The 22,106-nt window shown below is 35.1% G+C and overlaps 1 protein-coding gene across 1 annotated transcript; it reads right to left on the reverse strand.

The window, feature by feature from the left end:
* Nucleotides 1-6,432: 6,432 nt before the first annotated feature.
* Nucleotides 6,433-20,917, reverse strand: LOC128203199 (uncharacterized). The gene is made up of 10 exons (XM_052904502.1): nt 20,869-20,917; nt 13,944-14,026; nt 11,274-11,331; nt 10,513-10,598; nt 10,086-10,404; nt 9,366-9,549; nt 9,030-9,177; nt 8,353-8,479; nt 7,887-8,111; nt 6,433-6,685 (listed from the first exon to the last, which is right to left on the reverse strand). The coding sequence occupies exons 1-9, from the start codon at nt 20,879-20,881 to the stop codon at nt 7,972-7,974; spliced, it is 1,158 nt and encodes a 385-aa protein (XP_052760462.1). The 5' UTR covers nt 20,882-20,917; the 3' UTR covers nt 6,433-6,685; nt 7,887-7,971.
* Between the last annotated feature and the right edge of the window lie 1,189 nt (nt 20,918-22,106).

Raw genomic sequence — 22,106 nt, forward strand, 5'->3', positions numbered from 1 at the left:
CATTAAGTTTGGCACTTCTAATATCCTGCCAGGCAATCAAGAGTTGAAGACAGCAGTTTCATTGCGTTACAAAGATTTAAAACAATCACTCGGTGAAAAAACAAGAAAGAGGTGTGCTTAAGCTAGCTTTGTCCATTTTCGGTCCGATCTGTCAAGGGATAGATAGCGCCACTCCTATTGCTGTTATCCATTCAGTTCAGGTATGCCTGTAGAATTGCTAGGGAGGTTGCCAACATGAACCAAAGCGGTGTCATTGGCGTTGTTGGTGTCCCAGTGTTCCCTCCAGCAGTAGTACCATTACCGGGATCTAAAAAGTTATGAATCATCACGTTAGAAACGAATATTATAGAGCGCTTAAAAAAGTATGAATGGTCTTGAGGAATGGCATCGAAAAATCCAAAATAATCATAGGCGATTTAGGTATCCAGTAATAGTTCTTTTTAGCGCTGAAATTTATACTTTTAGATATTTAAATATGCGCTGAAAAAATTAGATTGTCATTGAATTTGAATTTAAATGGGAAAATAACATTTTGAATTTTACAATTGTGTATACATTTTGTTCGATGCGAAAATTTATATACTTTCAAAATGTATTCGCATTTAATTTAATATGCCCAGAAAAGTATGAATTGTCGTATTGTCTATCTTAACAGATTCAATACAAAGAAGTGCAACCTTTTAAATTTAATGCAAATTGACTTTGTTAACAAATTTTGTTAAAATGTGTATATTCTTACCAGTGGTGATACTAGTGATGGTAGTAGAGGTAGAAGCACCTGTAAAGAAGAAAATATAATGATTATTAATTAATATCTGTTGTCATATTATGAACATCAATACCTACGCAAGTAGCTTAATATTACAACTAGAATACACTGGTAGTTAAAGCAATTATAATAATTATATGTTTTACTTATATCGTCTTAAAACTTCTCTAAGTTTAGTGCTACCATTTTAAAAGAAGCATTAGCATTGAATAAATAATCAAATAATTCATCTATATTTTTACTGAACTGTAGGAAGTAATAAGCAATACATTTTGAATTGAGCATTTCATTTAAGACATATAGCATTGAATATTCAAAATAATTTAGTTACTTACTCTGAACTAAAGCTGCCCCAAGCAGCACAACAACCAGACAACATACCAGGAATTGCTTCATCTGTAAAAGGAAAAGATATATTCAGAAAAGTGTAATAGTTCTATCATTGTGTGCATTTGTTATGGCGTTTACTCGAACGATAACTTCAATTCAATTGTGTTTTCTATAGGCGTCCGACTCGAGGAAACACACTTTTAGCAATGAAAATTGATGAATTGGAATCGGATTTTGTAGGTGGAAAATTGAATAATGTATTTGGAGTATTTATCGACAAATACAGTATAGCCAACGATATTTATTGGCATTGTATATGTTAAATTCATTGATAAATCGAATCTGCATCGCGCACTTCATACAAAAAGGAGTGCGAAATCATGCAGAACCGTTTCCTATTGACCTGCAAGAAGCAGGGGGATCAGGATTATATTCACATCTACGGTACGTTTAACCCTGTATGGGAATAACAGTAGGGACTAGTGATTACCGTAAGCAGGTACAATAGAAAAACAATACTATCAAATATCAAAAGTATCCAACTAACGTTTGTTTTGACTTCAAAATCAAATCAATAGCTCAAAGGATTTGTTCACTGTTTAAGTGTTCATAACATGCTGCATATGTAAAGTAGGTTCCTTCACTATTTAAGGTATTGCAAACAATCAAACGTGATGACCGTTATTTTGCAACACGTACGTAATGGTTTGAAAATTGAATATTGTAATGATTAAGAAATGTGTAGCAAGGGAAATCAGCGAGTCCATTTTATCAAATATGTTTAAGCATACTTAGATTATAATAAGTTAGTTTTAGGCGCGTTACGCGTCATGCCTGTTTAAATGTAAGATGCCATTTTTAACGATTAGGGGAAGTGCTTATTGAACGCCGAAAGACGATTCCATTGGCTTGGACTGCACGTTATAATATCTTAACCAAATAAAAGTTTACGTTTACAAATAGACCCATTTATACAATGGAAAATGGACCTTCCAGTTAAGAAAACCAGTAGCGAATTGTGTTAAACTTGAATAACTTATCCATAGATTACATTTTTCACATTTAAATGAATAACTGTAATATTAGTTATTATAAAAATATTGACCAAATTATTACTTTGGCTTACATTTTCAAAATCAATGATTTCACAAAAAGTATACAATTAGCTGCAGATTATATTAAAGTAGTTTTCAGTTCAACTAAAATTTCCTGAAAATTCACAGATAATTCCAAATAAATGTCTATACATATCTTGACACTTATTTCCAATACCTTAAAAGTTCGTATTTTATTGTAAGGAACGACAATAACAACAATAAAGTTAAAAAAGAACATCAGCTTCTTATGTGTTATTTTTGGTAAACTATCAGTTATCTTATTCAGGAAGTTACATCCTCCCAATCGAAAGAGAAAAAAAATATACCTATGTTAAAAATCTAGTGCGGCAATCATTTTTATTTTCTTTAAAAACTCTTCGTAATTGGAATGATAATGCTCTGATGAAAAAATAACAAAAGGAAAGTAAATCGTTCGATTGAAATTAAATCATTTATTAAAGACTTATGTATAATCCCATTAAGATTTTGTATGAAAGAGAAATAAACACAATACTTATTAAATTTAAAACATAATATAAACAAGATTACCTCGAAGTATTTCTGTACAAGATTTAAAGCGGTGTCCGTCTAAGATCAATATCGTGATTGTATAATCCGTCTGCCAATAATGCTATGGCGACCTACCCAAACATTTGTAAACGGAAGTCACCTTTCGTTATCAGCATGACAAATAAGGGTTTTTTCATGATTCATAATCAGGTTATATATGACCGACCATAATTGCACCAACATAAATTTGTCAAAAGATGAGTGGGGGGGTCTTTAACGTCATGTGAGTCGATACATCCAATGTAAATGGCCGTAATTTATACAAAACGTAAGGACATTTTCACGCTAATTCATTGGTTTAAACAAAATATGACACAACAAAATTGCAAATTAGACAGTTGGCTATGTTTCAAACATTCTTTTAGTTATTGAAAATGTAGTGAAGAGTCTTCGTGGAGGATTTTCATCATTATACGAAACAAGGACGAAGTCTGAAGTGGATTTTGTGCGAGGCCTGTACAAGTGGCCGTACATAAGAGGCTATTTATGGACACATGGCATAAGGATCGTATATCTGCCATTGTTTAAATTATGTCCTTATTTCTTCACGATTTCCTTTCTCAACACTCGAAATGGTATTTGAAAATTCCCCAATACTCTCAAACAAATATGATTTTCTTGTGACGGTTTGGTTATTTATACACGGAGTACATTTTTGTAGCGCTTTGATCTCCTTAATTACAGTCGTAACTTTCAAGAGATAACGAAGGAAGACTTAAGTTCACATGAAGCTTGCTTTGCCTTCTCAAAACTTAAATGGTCTTTCGCATCTAGGAACAGTTCAGTATTTCATAGATAATTGTTAGAAAGCATCTCACCTCATGTTTAAAACGTTTAATGAAAAAACCGAAAATGTGCTAGCCTTGCGCATTTATGAAGATAAGTGTGAATAGTTTGATTGTAGTGTCGCCCCTCTAAATTACGGACCAGTCCGGTCTACTTATGATACACATTGATTGATGAAAATCTGTTTACCCGATTCCGATCATATATGCCGGACTTGTATCATACCTATCATTGAACAAACCCCATTACGCCGATACTTCAACAACTACACCACAGAACGAAGAATGTAGTGCCACCCCAGATAATACCGGTTTTTTATAACCAATGGTTTGTGTAAAATATTTAAGGACCGGACCCTTTTGTTTCATGCAAGATTTTGAAGTATGATTTCCATCAGATCTTCAGTCAAACCATCGTAATAGCCCACATTTATCAAAGGACTTTATATTTATCAATATACATGTAACGACATTCTACTATCGTGTGGATCAGTTTAAACTTATATCAAGTGGCTCCGTTAGCAATAATATTGAATTATGATGTCTAGTGACGCCATACAATTGTTGTGTCACTTCATAGAGTTGTACTTGTTTATAACTTGTATTTATTATTAATGGTAAAAAGTACATTATAGATCAAGTGTATTGCACAGTTTGCTCCTTGTTTTAACTGAAATTGGACGTTACGGGCATATTTTGCAAACGTTCATAGTATAAAAAAAACTTAAGTGTTTTTTTAATTATTTTTCGTACAATTCTTCTCATACACTTTCCCTGTTTATAGATCATTCATCAATACCAAAAAAGGTGGGGTCACTAGGCGTCGCCTTTAAGAATATCAGATAACTTCATTTCAAGCGATAACCACCTTAAGGACCCCTATCAAACCCCCACTCGTTTTTCGTTAGTTTCTTGGTTATTTGATATGGAATACACTGATAACAAGAACAATGGTGGTATATTTCCTTCCATTTGTATGGTTTTACCCTCTTAAAACGTCAAAGGGAGGCAAACGCGTTTTATATCAATATAAAGTTAGTATGCGTTACAGTGACTGACAAGCGTTAACATTCATACGAAATCGATGTTTCTCGTTTTGTTAGTTGTGTATAGATAAGAGAAATTAACTCATTTAAGCCTAAGAAAGTTTGTTTGCTTCGGTCCATAGTCATTTATTTATCTTCCTGAAAATGTCAAAACGCATGACAAGAGGTCGATTGGCATGTCTGTGATTTGTGCAAAACAATCGGTTGGCTGAGGTTAAAACCCCCCAGATATTTGGAGTTCAAGCTAACTGTAATGTAGTGCAAAGTCAATTTAGTTGTTGTCCATTTTAGTTGTCTCTTTACACAAATAGACAGTACATTTAAATCCTAAATTGCCACCATGTGGCACTTGTCAAAATTTTGATATATTATTTCCTGGCTTGGAAATGTGTGTATATTTGAACTTTTGAATATATCCCTGTAACTTGGCGTTATAAATAACTCACTTACAGAGCAAAAAATCCCCTTTATCGTTAAGGATCTTTCAATGTGCATATTCTATGGCAACGTGAACAAACAGAGAGTTACGTTAAGCAAAAACTTATCAGCGTTTGCCTACGGTTAAGTCAGGATAAATCAAAGCAACCGGATGCCTTCATTGTTTTAAGTTAACACTGCCGTTAGTAAACGGGTTTCCGGACAATTCGGCACCAAACGAATTCGGCATACATACATTTTCGGCACTAAGTTAATTCGGCACCGCCAATTTGGCACCATCCGACTGGATACCAAGATAATTCGGCACTGTTTTAATTTATTTTTTGCTCATGCTCATTATGTACTAACAAAAATCAAAGTACATTAAAATTGTCACAAAAACAAACAAGTGAACTTTAAGTTTAAACCAACGTGTAATTTTTTTCTCTGTTTTTATTTTAAAGACAAAAGCTATATATTAAATAATTTGTTTTAAAATTAAAAAATATGCATTCATTTTGAATACTACAAAATAGCATTTCAGTATACCTCCTAGGTTGTAAACAGCCAAATGTTCGCTTACATCTGTTCTAATCCTCTAAACATTCAAACCAATACAAGATATCAAAATGGAGAAAATAGGTTTAACGTTGTTAAATGTTTTTACCCATTCATTTTAGATCCATTTGGTGTTCGTTTTAGCTACACGAAGGAACTTACGCCTCGACGGAGCTCAAGATCCAATCTTTACTTTCATGTATATAGAATTATTAACTAAAAATGTATTTGCAAATGACTATCTCTGATAATTTATGAATTGCTTTTAAATTTTGAGAAACATTTTTGAAAATGAACGTTTCTGGTAATCATTACCTACCCAAAGCTCACGCGTATACTGACTTCAGTTATAGTTAAAAAAATAAGAAGCAAATATCCTCCAATAAACAAATGTATGCGTATGCTGTTAAAATAAGACCGCTGAAATAAATTTAGACGTAAAGAAAGATATAGAAAACACAACAAAATACACTGTATAACAAAAAAACCCAGATGTTCATAATCTTGAGCCATCTGTTATTACTGAAAAAAAACGATATATGATATTCATATTGGATGATCGAATCTTTTTTGGAACGGTAGTTTAATTGAAATAAACGAAACATATAACGAATGAAAGTGAGAAAAGTTGAGTTAAAGATAATTATAATTATGTGCCGAATTGACTATGCTTCATGGTGCCGAGTTGCCAAAATCTTTTTATCATTTAAACACACAGTCGTGGACTATTGTTTGCTTCAATGCATAAACATGCACTCAAATTCAACAGGTGAAACCGAAAACACATATGCATACGAGCGTAATGAGAAACTGAATACCTCTTGTACTATTACACAGAGTTTAATGATAAAAACAAGAAATGTCTTTCTAAGAGTTGAATTTATTCCCCATCGAAACTCAAATAATACGTTTTAACCCACAATCTCGTCCGGTTGAGCCGCATAAAGATGGCCCGAAAATGTGCAATACACTTCACGCGACCCTCCAACCAAAAAATTCGTTACTTGGAAGACCTCTACATACACTTCCTCGCCTCCTGTGAGTTCCACAACGACAGCATTGCCCGCCATAGAACGATGGTTGACTCTATGCGAGTATATTTGGCTTAGTGCACTGAAATGATTTTGAAGACGGTTAATATTAACTCTGCTGTTAAATTATTAAATAACCTTATTTCAATGTAGTACTAGGCGCATTGCATTACATACGTGTAGTTTTCTCTCAGAAAAATAGCAATCCGGATAGTTTCATTGTTATTTTGTTGATTATTATCCCCTTTGACGACATTTTATTTTTAACCAATTAAGTAGACTCACTGATATAAACAGCCGCAGTACCACCCCGAGATCGTTATATGGTTTGCACATAGCATTACAATTGAGCTCATTTTCAACAATAAAGAAAAAACAAAACTTTGATATACCGACTTAGACTATTGTATCTCCATTATATAAGATACGCCTTAACTAATTACAGACCTGTATATACGACATAGTTGCCATTTGAAAAGGGATGGTTATCAGTAGTCACTTGTAGCACTTAGTTTCAAACTATAATACAAATGGGTTTATGTGATATACAATGTACAGAACATGTTATATAATATTTAGGTCTGTCTTGAAGTGAAACCAATGCAAACTATACAAGTATGATGTTGTGCGGTGTTATGAGAACGCCCCTTCAGTAGTTGATTCCTCGTAAGTGAATGCCAAAAGCGTTGCAGTCGGGTTTTTTAAATGTTGGAAGTCGAACGACAGGCTATAGATGTTGTACATGATTGAAATTCATTTGTGGAAAAGGGATGACTTAATGCTGCGATTGTTTGCAAAGATTAGTATCAACGTATTTTATTTTTCTTAGATTACGTCTTTTTAAAGATGAGATAAAGTGTGTCAACTGACAGCTCGACCCCTTCAACACATGTTGATATATGCTAAAACATTGTCTGTGAAGTTCGCGATTTGCAAATTTGTTGCAAACGCAATTCAGCAAAATGCTGCAGCGTGATTGGATTATTTTGATGCTTTTAATGTATTGAAATTTTACATTTAATTCAAATTTAATGAAATTTAAAACATCCAAAACGACATGTATGAGTCCTGTTGGCCATGGATGAGCGGTTTACTGTTGTTAAACTTTTTATACTTTTTTTTTTTCTGCAATTTCAGTATCAAAGAGCAAAATAGTTATAAAATACGTTTATTCAGATGTATAACCAGAAAAATAAGTCTTTGTCCAAAAACATGAGCGAGTCCCTCAAACGTTCATCGGTGAAAAAATACTAATTTCAACATAAAAAATACAAAATACCCACCTTCCACCTGTTTTTAAGAGCCTCAAACTCACTGCTTTGCCCGTTTCCGCGAGGCAATGGAAATTAAATTCGTAGACGCCAGAAATCAAAATTGGTAATGCCCCGATCCAATGTCGTAGTTGCCGGTATGGTCTACGAATATTTTGGTGTAAACGAGTGTAGCTCCGATCGGAAGCGTCAAGTTCAATGTTAGACCAACGGAAAATACGACCACCGGATACGAGTCTGCCATAAACAAAAAACACTTCTGCTGAACAGTGTTTATTGGATTAAATAACAAACAAAATGTAAACGCAGGAATGTGCACTGATCGAATCATTTCATGGCAAACGAACAGCACTTAATTCCAAATAAAACTAATTAGATAAATCTATGATAATGACTTGGTTCTAAACGATTAATTTCGTCAAAAAATAACAAGCCATAACATTACGAACATTGTCTTAAAAAATAACGATTCTTTAACCTGGATCTGCAAGGTCCTCATCAGAAATAAGCTGCGTCCCAGAAAACGTAGTGTATATATGGTCCTGTGTTCCATATAAATGATTAGCATATCGCGTATGCGATCTTACAGACACGCTATCACCTTGCTGAAAGTAAATATATACAATTACAATTGATATCTCGATTTTTTATCCCATTTTAATATGAAATAGAACAACAAGGCTTGTTGGTTTCACCGTCGAATTAGTTTATTTGTCGTATGCGTGTTAAAGGGGCTATGCACCAGATGGTCCAAAACTCGGCAAAACAGTCCTTCATCAAAATTAGCCTAGAACCGTCAATATGAGCTATGAAAAGAATAATCGCAACAATCATGTTGCTGTCTCATCTGAGTTTCCCCTTTTAAAAATAACAGTTTTCCAGTTTAAATTATATGTGTTTATGAGTACAGATGAAGATACCGATGCTATTCTAAATTTACTGGGATTTAAGTGGTAGACAACCCCAGTAAATTTCGAAATGGAAAAATGCGCAAAAACTGTGAAAGATGCATGTGTTGTAAGCGATGTGATATATCAGTAAGTAAAATTCAATTCGTTGTACACAATATCAATTTGATGTAAGTTTTTGAAGAGTTTGTATCACCTTGTGTCTACCCCCTTTAAACAGAAGGGACACTTTGAAAGAAAAGCATACCGTTAGTTTCAAAATGACTGTGTTCCCGGCGTCGGCCCAATCGAAGTCGGTGAACGCATAAATGGAGCATACATACTGGTTGTTCTGATACAGGTCCAGCCACAGCTCGGCATGTTGTTGCGACACGCTGTTGTTGGAGAGCGTACCACTTTAAGGTATGCATTCATATTATCACTAAACGTGTGTATTCATATTTATTTTTCAAAATTATTTTTTGTTATACTTAAAATATAGTATATTACTTAATACTAAATAGTTTATTTTATTGGGGTTCAATATCTTTAATACAGAAGATTATCGAATACATTTAAGGAATCATTTTAATGTCACTAATACCTGAAGAAATGGAATATATAATAACCACCGGAAGGAGAATAAAATACTCCATCGGACATGTTGAAAGCTTTGAACGAGTCTACTAGTTCATTATGATATTGCACTACATCACCGCCTGCTATGTTTTGGTGGTGGTCGGCAGTGGCGGAAAAGGCAGGGAAGATGCGATATCCGAATTCCGGTTCTAAAAAGCATACAAGTCAACTAGAAATGAATAAATGCATTATCATTAAGTGAGTTTGAGTCTTATCGGTACTATTGGATCTCATTTCGGTATATTTTACATTCTTTCTCAGATTAATGCTCCTTTAATTCCATTATAATTTCGAAGAAGGCGCCATCTTCGGAATACCTCTGATAAAACAGACTAGCTTGTGAATTGGCAATAGGAAAACGACGCGTGATGTGACGTCTATGACACAAACGACGATATTGCATATGTTCAAACAGACGGATTTAAAGTACTTCCAATCATATTGGAATTTATTTGCAAGTAATTATTGTAAATATAACCAATTACTATCATTAAAATGCGGTTCATCTGTGTATGAAAATATGTATATATTCTCAGTGAATGGATAAGCGGATAAGGGATAATTCCTTTCGACTTCACAAACAAAGCACTGTCAAAACACTTTCATACAGCGATCACCTACATTACTAAAACGCTTTTGATAAGTAGTCAATGTTCATCATATAACAAATGTAAATAACACTTACCAAGGAAAAGTGATCCCATTTCAACACCAGTAAACGTATTAAGATTCGTGTTCGATAGACGCACAGAATATGTTCCTCTAGTTGTTACCTTGATAGTGTCGTGGCTGTGTAAATTCAAGATGACAACGTTTCCTGCTGTCGCAAAGTCGCCGTTGGCATGGCCATACAAAGTGGCCAGTAGCGAGGACCCACGGTAAATCTCCAGAAATATTCTGGCGCTTGTGTACGAATTGCCGTAAATCTGGAACTTGTATATGCCCGACTTTGTGCACGTGAAAATGCCACCAGTAAACGATGCATGGTTGTGATTCGTCACTCTCTGTTATATACAAAATAGATATATAGTATGTGCTTTTTTGTAAATTGATTGCTGGAAAGTGGAAACGCTATGTTTAATAATAACCAATAAAAACAAAATGAGACTAACCGTCGAGTAGGGCACAACTTGTGCAGTTGAAAATGTGTAATCTGGCTGTCGATATGAAAACGCAATCGGGTCAAATTTACATGAGACTGAAACAAAATACTGATGTGTTATATACTGCAATATTTTTTCGAATACAATCAGACATCAGATTACAAAGAAAATAATAACAGTTAACTACCAATACTATGGTACTTATATATGTAGTTAATGACCTAATGTGCTTATATGCAGGACGACCGATCAGACCCAAACATCCGGAAATATCTCAGTCAAATTCCAATCTGATTCTCAACTCCTTTTGCAACATTTTTTTTATACTTTCTGAAAACGTCTTTATTTACTGCTTTTTCAATAACGACCTTTTGTCAATGAAATTTCAAAGAAATCTATTCTACAGCTAAACAAATCTTTCTGATTTATTAATGTTACTTTTTATATTTTCTTTAAATAGTGACCGGTGTTTAATCAAAATGTTCTATGAGAAAATGCGCTTTTAAAAGGTGCAAAAACATATTAAAAAATTTGGAATAAAAATATTCTACAAAAAATGCGCCTTCAAAAAGTGTAAAAAGATATACGCTTTTTAATAACGTTTGATACTTAAGATGTTTTGTGACATTTGGGCCACAACGTCTATCTACAGCATATGGTATTATGTGCTATGAATTAATTCGATGTTGTTCTAGATTGTGCGAAAATTGTACGAATAGTATCTTGCAAAAGTATATTGAAAGTAGTTTTTATCATGCAACCTGGCGTACCATCTGATATACTACCAACCAGTAGCAGGACGTGCAGTACCCGAAGCATCTTGGGGATCTAAAAGGAAAAGAGAGAAAAAGGTTTCTAAAAAAGGGACTGGTACAGATTGGAAACAATCAACTCTTGCCGAAAATGATTTTCTTGTCGAGTAGTAGCACAGCTTGTTAATCCAAATCACTATCTGCCAATAGCAATGATAGAAGTATTCCCGTCGTAGGTATACTCGAAAATATTCGTATTCCGGCCCTAAGGTTATCGTCAATATTAGAACCCAATGCTGAATTTAGGGCAATGTTCTCTCGGTTCAGCACAACTTATGAAAGGTCGGGGTACTCTAATCGGGCTGCAATATTGACAGCGTGAGCCAGGCTAATGCAAGATCGAGTTTTGATAGAATATAACTGCTCTACCCTCATACTGTTCGTAGCACATCCTGGCTGCGCCATGACACCCTTAACGATATGCAAGAACTATGATTCTTAATTAGTACTTCCTATCTATGTAGAAACCGTCGACGTATATGTCCATCGTTTACTAATTTCACCACGATTATGTCATACGTAGGCTATCGAGACCTACATTGACACAGTGGGAGCCAGGCGTTATGCTTTCAGCCAGGCTCTAACTGATACAACAATGGTCACAATTGTATTACTCATGTTGAGTCGAGTGATTATGATCCCGATAGCCTTTATGTACGATAATTCTACGCCGAAAAACGAATATTAACTATAACGAACGCCTGATTAGCGGATTACCCTCCGAAACACAAAAATACTTATTTGTTACGCTCTTGGTACGGAATTTTACACGCTAAAGGACGCTTTAAGGCGACAATAGACGGGTGTTAGCGATCTGCATCAGATTTAATTTAGATTAACGAATATTTATTACAATCAGCTAACGATAAGCCAGATTTATCTCGATTAAGCTACTACGCTTAATCGTTGTGCTTCGGACACAACTGTAGCAGCAAAACATACAAACGTACGACGCTTTCGTACATAAGTCGTGTTTAGATGTGCAGGTAGCATCATAGAGCGTCAAGTAGACGTGCTTTATTGTATTTTGTCGAGACTATTTATGACAATTGCCGTTTAATCAAAACCGTAAAAAGCATCGCAAAATAACGCGCTTCATGTGCAGCCAAACGTAGTGCATTCCTATATGTGATCTGAATTATTGCAAATAATCAGCCACTATGTTTTGATAACGACAAGCAATAGAATGTAAGGACTACGCATGTTTCTCATCAAGCTTTCCTTATTCATGGTCACGATTTACTACGTTTCACCACGCTTTGCTAATCGTGGGATGTTGTGGCCAAAATGATAATACTTTAATACAGCTGTGGTAAGAGAATTGCTCTCGTGGTCACGATTTCAGTCCCGATATCCGCCAACTTAAAGAGAAGCATAAATTGCGATAAATCGGGAGTGCACGACCCAAATTGTACAAATGCTGACGATTAACACACGGTGGTTATACGAGATATATTATCCTACAACGGGATAATATGTGTTCGAAACTTTTGTAAAGCTTCGCTTATACAGCCGCGACAATGACCTAGATATTTCATAATCAATCGTGAGTGTAAATCGTGTTAAATCTAAGGTCAAGATGTCTATTTCACCTGTTTACGAATTGTTTACGACGAGCTTAGATTTGTAAAGAGTTTCGACGCTTCTTGTCTCATGTGACATCGCAATGCTTTAAACATTTTATTTCTTTGCAGCATTGTATACGATCGTTGAGTATTCGTAGTTTATGGTTAATTGCCGGGACTTGTCAGGGTAACTGTCGTAATAGAGGGCACATGAGTTTCAACTTATAGTACAGAAATCGTAGAGTATATAATGGCAATACGAAACATGATTGTTTTTAACTGCAGTCTGAAAACATCATGGCAACATCGTGACGGTGTCACAACAGTTCGGAAGAGTTTCTGGCCCTTTTTGATTTATTAGGGGAATGAAAACATATTCATGATCCATTTAGATGCCTTGTGGTATATGGTGCATCGATGCCCTACATTTCTAAAAGAGTGTATATGAATAAGAGCCGATTATGGCCGTATTGGTTATAATCTGTTCTAGGCTAGATGCTAATTACTTGTGAACATTTCAATAAAAGTTTAAATTTTGTCGTCGAATGGGATTATAGCGAGATAGGGAAAAGGAAGGCCGAAATAACTGCGCAGTGTTCAGGTAAACATCAATATCGTTAGTGACTGCTACATGACAGTTTTATGTTAGCACTAGCATGAAACGCTTGAAGCAGATTACTGATGGAAATAAGATAAAGTAATTTGAGCGTTGATTTTGGGACGTCATGAGAATGCAGTATATCGACGACACTGGGCACTGTACTTGAAATCGTATACCCAGTGCGTAGACGTTGATTATGAACAAACTAGTTCACATTGTAATAGTGCGTAAATATCAGCCAATTGAGCAGTGTCCTAAGACAGAAGTATCCGTTGGGAAATAATCTGGGAAATTACCACTGCTGTTTTAGCCCATCAAACGTCCACCAAGGACCACATATATGCGACAGACAACACACGACCGACAATGCACACAATTTGTATTCTAACCATATAAAAATACGCACAATAATTTTATTTGTATCCTGGTAATGTAATATTTAATATTTTCCATATGTCTTACCACTATTGCAAATCCCCCAAATTTGCCTGACGCGTCCGTTCTCTGTGGACGTACAAACAAGACTGTGCGCATCAAAAGTTTATCTGCAACACAAAAATAGTTCCTTATCAAGCAAATGTCTGGATTATGTCTAGCACGACTATAATTGTATGTATTTCATATCACTGCTCACGCATTTGAAAACTTTAGTCGACCTATTTTATCATAAGAATATGAGGGTCAGTGCTTTCGTCCATTTGTATCAGTTTGTTATTACAGTTTTTACGATGATTATAATACAGTTGCTAATACTTGGCTATATATGTGTAATAAGTATGCACTTTCTGTAACAAGCGCCAAACTTGTCACAGTTGTTCTTAAAGTCATTCACTTTCATTTAAAGCCAGGAGACACGAACGAGAGGCCCTGTCTCCAGAATTATTGAGGCCCCGACAGAGGACTATTAGTACGATTACGGATTTCCATCACAGACATGGATGTTTGTTTTCTTTGTCTGTCTGGATGAAAGACACACGTTGTTTGGCTTCTTGGCGTATCCCCGTTTTTGTTTTTTTGAAGTGATATTGAAATATGTCTACTAAATGTGTTACGCAAACAGCAGCAGACTGGTTAAGGGGAGGAAATAATGTCCATATGACTGTACCTACGTAAGAAAACAAGACCCAATAAGATATTTTAATTTCGCAAAACGCACAATGGCAAAGCTGTAAATACATGTATTGTAATATTGTAATCATACTAGGCTATTTTGCAGTATTTTCCAATATTAGCTTCACACAATGACTCTCGCCACACACTTGTTTTTGTTATGATTAAATGTGTTTTGTTACGAAGCAAGATACTTACATGAACTTGTATTTTCGTCCTCCGTCACTTAAAGCAATGGATAATTAGGGAATAATCATAAGAGTTGCACCGAAAGGCTTGCAAGTGGCCTTTTGAAATTTAAAAAAGGATGCCGTCTCCAAGATGGAACCTCTTAAAAACTAGCGGATGCGAGGCCTTAGTTGCTGGTTCATAAGAAAACATAATATTGTGATTCGCAAATTGTGTTAAAAAGACGGAGTGACTTACAACAACTGAAGACAAAATGAAAGCGATATTTTTGGTTTTCCTACTTTCTGCTTGTGTGGGTGAGTACATACTGCTATTTTACTTTTTGAATGTATGAACCATGATATTTATCTAATACTTGTTAAAATTTCGCCTTAAATGGTGTATGATTTAAACATTAAATATGGAAACCGGAGAAAAAAATAGCTGTTCTACATACATTTTTGTCTGATTCCTTAGCCTAGTGGGCATGCGCAAATCAACTACCAAATTACTACTTAAAGTAAATCAGAAGTTTGTTTACCAATTGAAGAGTGTTTATTTACAATTTGTTAGTTTTACTAAAGAACATTCAAGGAACGCAAAAAAAGAAATACTATGACGTGTGTAATTGTATCACTTCTCATTACTTGCTTATGATACATAACATTTGACTTTCGCTCTCGTACGATGTGTAATTTCCAAATAATTAATCGTCAAATGTTTTACCGGATAATGAATGAACTCCTCATTTGTAGCAACGAATGTGTCATGTGATATAAGGAATCTTGAGTTATGAAAAAGTTATAAAGCTCGCCGTATGGTCACTTTATATTTTTTCCATAATGAGTCTCATTTTTTTTAGTATTCAAGAAAACTATGCTATTGAAGTAAATTCTATGTGAAAAGCATATAGCATCGGCTCAATTGCTTTGAAGTTTTGCTTCTCATCAGAGTGTGTAGATTTTCGGTTTCGTTCTAGGCACACGTTCGGTGACTAAGCAAATAAGCGGACTTATCAGGATTTGTAGTATGGATTTGCATTTTTCTATTTTAAGTTAACGCGATGTGTATGATGTATTTAACAGATCATAAGTATGTGCTTGCACACTGTATATGTAACATGTTGTATGAAATTGATTCGTAAACTTATTTGAATGCTTTTAAATAATCTGTAAATATGTTATGCTCTCCTAATTTGGAGGAAATAAATAATACTTATTCTTCTTCTCGTATTAAATGCCAACTTATGTAATCATAAATTATGCTTATGACCCACCACAAGACTTCTGCCAGTCGAAAGCCTTTAATTACTTATTTTCGAGTAATTCGAATTGAGGATAACAACTTTGTATTGCGAAACGCCGACAGCTCGTGCGAATGTCGACAAATACTTGTTGTTAAGTTGCCGACCTTTGTACGGCGTTCGGCAATTCTACTATTAACCTTCCATAGAGGTAGATATGCATGAGTTTTTTCGATCGGCCGCAATTTAATTCTGGAACACGTGTTGCAACAGAAAGAGGCAGAAGTGCATAATGAAAACAGAAATGCTGACCGCAAGTCCCCAAGTTCTCTAAAAATATTTCTAAGACAAATATATCATTGAACACTATGGTAAAAGACCGAATGCGGGGCTCCATAAGCGGCGAAGACTGCGCTATGTTTCATTTAAAATGGTGAAGAAATAGTAAAGTTATCTTTGATTAAAGTCTTCATTCGAAGCAAAATGTTGCCTTCCGAAGTAGCATATATGACGCAATTTATCACGTGGTATACGCACACTGATGACGCAATTTTTATTTCATGCATACCGGTGAAAGAGTGAAAAATATTAGTGACTGATAACTTGATCATGTCACTGATAACCCTTGCTCATTCCACTCTGTACAGATAACTCGGGACTATTTTTTTCCATTTTGATAAGATTTCCTTCCCATGACTTTGAAAAAATACATGTATGTCACAAGTACATGTTTTTTGTCGTCTGTAGTGCAGTAATATACACATTGACCGAATCGTATTGAATTGTCAAAATCAAATTATGCAATAGATTTAATAAAACAAACATTTTGCGATTGATTATAACTATTAAAAAAGAACAAGCTTACCAATCTATGTATGAACTATTTCATGGAACACTCTTACAATTGACCCGCTTGGTAGGTATCGGTTGAATATTTACTTGGCCACATGTGCTAATATTAGAGTTGATAGATCATTTCTTCCTTCAAACTCTGCACAAGCATTTTGAACTTAACCAATTTCCAGTTTACATTTATTTTCAACAATTATTTTTTTCTTTTTAAAAAACATTTCCTCTGGGGTCTTCGTAAACACACGGGAACGTGACATTCAACTTTAATATAGATATGAAACTGATTCGCTGTCTCAACAACAAAACATCCTTGGGCTGCACTGAGCACGAATTCACCCCGAAAAAATACCGTAAGATCCAGAGTCTGAGAGCGACAATGACTAGTTATACACTACGAAAAACTCTTAACACAGACTTCCGTTGCTTTTACGAACACACGCTTGTATAAGTCCATCATTATTAATTTAAATCTGTTGAAATTGTTTTTGAATGTACAAAAATGTCACATGCTCAAGTTTCATTGAAATGTATTTCTACGCGATACATGTTTTTTTTAATTTCCGAAATGCTTTTGTTTAAATACTTGTTTTTTGCCTCAATAAATGTTAAACATGATAGGTTTCGTTGATGGAAGTAGGGTTTTATCCAAAAATAATTTCAATTCCAACAACCATTTCCATGAAGTGTGGGACTTTTTTTCGTGGACGGACTGCTCGCGCGAAGAGGAGGTTACTTTGACATAGCCATTATGCCGCAGTTACTTCCCTTCGCAAAGAGGCCACAGAAATTTACTCTAGAGGGGAAATATATTGAAATAACACGATATATGCATGAAATAAAAAGAAAATTTGTATGTATCACGTGGTATACACACACTGTAGAGACACTTACGTATAAACACCAGTCCTCATAAATAAAAACAGACACCACGATAAAAAGATTAAAAACGATCATGAATCTTGTCAACAAATGCTTTAGTGGGGACTTTTTTAAATTAATGTCACAATAGAAACATTTATGATAATAATTTCAGCTTGTATGAGTTGCGTATAAACACTGCCGTAATATTCATTTGGAGTGAGTTATTTTGTTCGTGTGGTTCTCATTGGATATCTTTTTGATAAAATTATACAAGAAAATATAAATTTAAGGCTGCTGACCTTGTATCTGTATTACACAGTTAAATATATACACTAAACAAAATTCCTAACCGGCCACTTAGTAAAGTAACCTTCTTGAAAAGTGCATTAAGTATAATCAATATACAGTTCAGTATTCGATATCCTCCATCTCGTGGCAATATTCTTTGGAAAATTCAGCTAAATCAAAGCATAAACGGCGGAGAAAACACAGTTCATATGCGGTAACTCCTAAATTCAAAGGTCACAAGGAAAATAAATAACTATGCAAATTCCATAGGGAATCAAAAATTTCATTATTTTTGTATTTTTAGCAATCTTTTGACACAGGCTTTGTTTCACATAGATGGTAATGTTAAAGTTGAACATTCATTTGAATAAATTAAGCCGTTGATGACTGTGTTTCAGTCTCACTTATGACGTAACACCATTTTAAAGTGACTAAGTGTGGTATTTTTATTTTTCTTCGTTTACACGCCATGTTAGATTTTGTGACTTTTATGATTGAGGGTGTTGTCATTTGAGACACTGTATCTTTTTTGACATCGCGAAATATGTGTTTTCACAGCGTGTGTACGATGTAATGGTCTTTTCGTGAAACTAATTTGTAATTAGGTGTATTTCACTGGGAAAGGAATATTAGAAGATTACTTAGGTGGACGGTTAGGAATTTTGTTTAGTGTATATATGACTTATGTCAGCTTTGTTTAAACGTTTCACAGCTGTATTTAACAGATTTTATGTTAATATAAAATATAGCAAATTTCCCTCATCAGTTGGTATGTTAACGACCTGTAAATATTTCAGTAAGCGGAAGACTGCGGTCACGACGCTGTCGGGACGGAAGTCCATTACACAGGTGTCTTGTCAACCCATGCCAGTCGGTGGAGTGTGGGGAACCCAGGGGTTTGAGATGCGTGTACGTACTCACTGACGGTATCTCAGTAATAATGTTATTTAAGTAATGATTGCATCTTTTCTTGCGTTTATGCTGTAGCAACGCAGTACGGTACGCGAGAAGATTCCATGAAGCGCGCTTGCCGTACTGCGTTCATACAGCATAAACGCAAGAAAAAATGCGATCGATACTTATATTTACATTTCAAAAGAAATATTCATTTTGATAAAACATCAGTAGTATCTTCTGCAATTGAGTGTTAGTTTTTAAAGAAGTGTAACAGACAAGATGCGTTTGTTTAAAAGAATAGCTGATTTTAAAACGTCGTATATCATTGGTTAAATTACGTCGAGCTTATCCAATTGGAGCGCAATATTGAAATAAACAATGACGTCATAATACCTTGCGTGTCATACAAATAAATATAAACGTTAAGTTTTATCTACACAAAGGACTGGGCGAATGTAAATATTCGCGAATGGTTTATGAACGATGTCGTGTTTATATATAATTTTGTTGTTGACTATGAATGCAAATGAAGCACTTTGAAAATACAACACAGTCAACACCCAATGCAAACGCGATAAAGTGATTAAACGAGAAACCAGGAACGGTTTAAATGTTAGTCAAATTCAATGATTCCGAAGCGTTACCATAAAAATAATTGAGTTAATTATATACTTAACTTGTTTCAGGCCTGACTATTGCGGCTCATGCAGTACAGTAAAGTGGTTCAAGAGGGTGAACCACAGGCGGGTCGAACAAACGTGTAACAGTGTTCTTCAACGGGGGAAGTAGATGGCACTTCCATTAGGTTTCATCGATTTGAAACGAAAAGGTGGTGCTTCGTAATTGGTGCCTCCCGGGAAAGGCTACACAATGTCAGAACTCAAAACTGCCATTCACATTTGTCTTTATATTGTTGTTTGTTCTACTTATATCATGTATTCAAATTTTTGTTAAACAGCCAATAAAGATTTAGGTTTAGACTTATACTTGTGTTCCAGTTACAGACAGACAGAAATTTATATAAATCAGTGGCATGTTATTAAATGTTTCTGGATAAAATTCAATCTCATTTAAAATCAGATTCTTTATAATGACTTTACAACGTTACTTTTCACCAAAGTTTACGAAGCAAATACCACGAAATGACTTGACAACCGTGTACCATAATAGTATTGTATATCATTCGGAACTCCTCGGCCATTTTTTTTTATCTAAAACAACCTCGAATATGCCGGTTCATAGGTATAACTAGTTCTTATGATTTAAGATTTAAATAATAGCATGAATTAATTGTAGTGGTTTATCGTGTATTTTGTATTACCAAATTCAAATTGATTGCTAGTGAAGTGTTTTATGGCATGAACAATTAAGATTTCCATTAATAAAGGCATAAAGTGTAACTGCTAAATTGAAATTGCTACGATAACTACTTGCAGCGTAGTTAAATATAAAGATTTCTGATGATTGTAAACCGTCCATATACATCCGAAGTTGTTTTCGATGGTAAACTGGCCGAGGAGTTCCTATTGATTGTATATGCTTCACAAATAGTGTACATAACAAATACATGTTTTCTTGAAGTCATTGATTTGGTCACTTTTTGTGTAATTTGTGTGGGGTTTTTTAATTATTTTCTGAAATGGTGTCGTTTCAATATGAATCTTATCTGAATTATGTATTTCTCGTCATCATCTTTTAAACAACATGGGTGTTCATAGGCGTACCGGAAGCATTTTAAATTGTACGCACGAACAAATGAGCGAGTTCTGTCGCATGATATTTATCTTACCGAAAACGTTTCGCGAATATAAACAAGATAGCTAAATAATTATCACGAAAATTAAGTGGTAAACACGTAGCGATTCGCGAACGCTATCAGGTTATGTTACGGCAATAATATGCCACCATATGATACAGACAAAAAATATGAAGAAAAAAAACGGGGAAAAATAGAAGTATAATACACACCTACTACTGACATCGAGATTTAAGCATTTTCTATTTTGGGGGAACAAAAAATGCTTTATATTACACCCAGGCGTTTTGGGATATTTGGCGTTTCAGGAGTTCACTGGAGCTTAACTGCTTAGAACACTCGTCACAATCTGAACCTAAAAGAGCAAAACTAAATATATAAGCCCCATTAGGGTACGCATCAACTTGAACACTAAAGGGCTTCAAACAATAAACATAAAATTATTTTATCAATTTATTTCAAATACTCGTTCAGAAACAGACATCATCTGAAAATGTATTGACATCCTCCAAGCTACGATACATTACATAGATAGTCATCTGACCAAGATCGCAAAAGTATGTTTACAAAGTCTAATACCGACTGAATCAGAATCCATAATAACAAAAGGCCGACACTACAAGTAACACTTCGAGGCCATTACACCAGGTACATAGTTACACTTCGACGCCTTTACACCAGGTACATAGTTACACTGAGAGACCATTACACCAGGTACATAGTTACACTGAGAGACAATTACACCTGGTACATAGTAACACTAAGAGGCCATAACACCAGCTAGGTACATAGTTACACTTCGAGGCCATTACATCAAGTACATAGTAACACTTCGATGCCATTACACCAGGTACATAGTTACACTTCGAGGCCATTACATCAAGTACATAGTAACACTTCGAGGCCATTACACCAGGTACATAGTTACACTCCGAGGCCACTACATCAGGAACATAGTAGCACTTCGAGGCCATAACACCAGGTACATAGTAGCACTTCGAGGCCATTACACCAGGTACATAGCTACACTTCGAGGCCACTACATCAGGTACATAGTTACACTTCGAGGCCATTACACCAGGTACATAGTAGCACTTCGAGGCCATTACACCAGGTACGTAGTTACACTTCGAGGCCACTACATCAGGTACATAGTGACACTTCGAGGCCACTACATCAGGTACATAGTTACACTTCGAGGCCATTACATCAGGTACATAGTAAAACTGCGAGGCCATTACATCAGGTACATAGTTACACTTCGAGGCCATTACACCAGGTACATAGTTAAACAACGAGTCCATAACAACAGGTAAATCGTTACACTGCGAGTCCATAACACCAGGTACATAGTAACACTGCGAGTCCATTATACCAGGTACATAGATACACTGCGAGTCCATTACACCAGGTACATAGTTACACTGCGAGTCCATCGTTAAACTGCGAG

This window comes from Mya arenaria, chromosome 9 (genome assembly GCF_026914265.1).
Source record: "Mya arenaria isolate MELC-2E11 chromosome 9, ASM2691426v1".
NCBI classification, from domain to species: Eukaryota; Metazoa; Mollusca; class Bivalvia; order Myida; family Myidae; genus Mya; species Mya arenaria.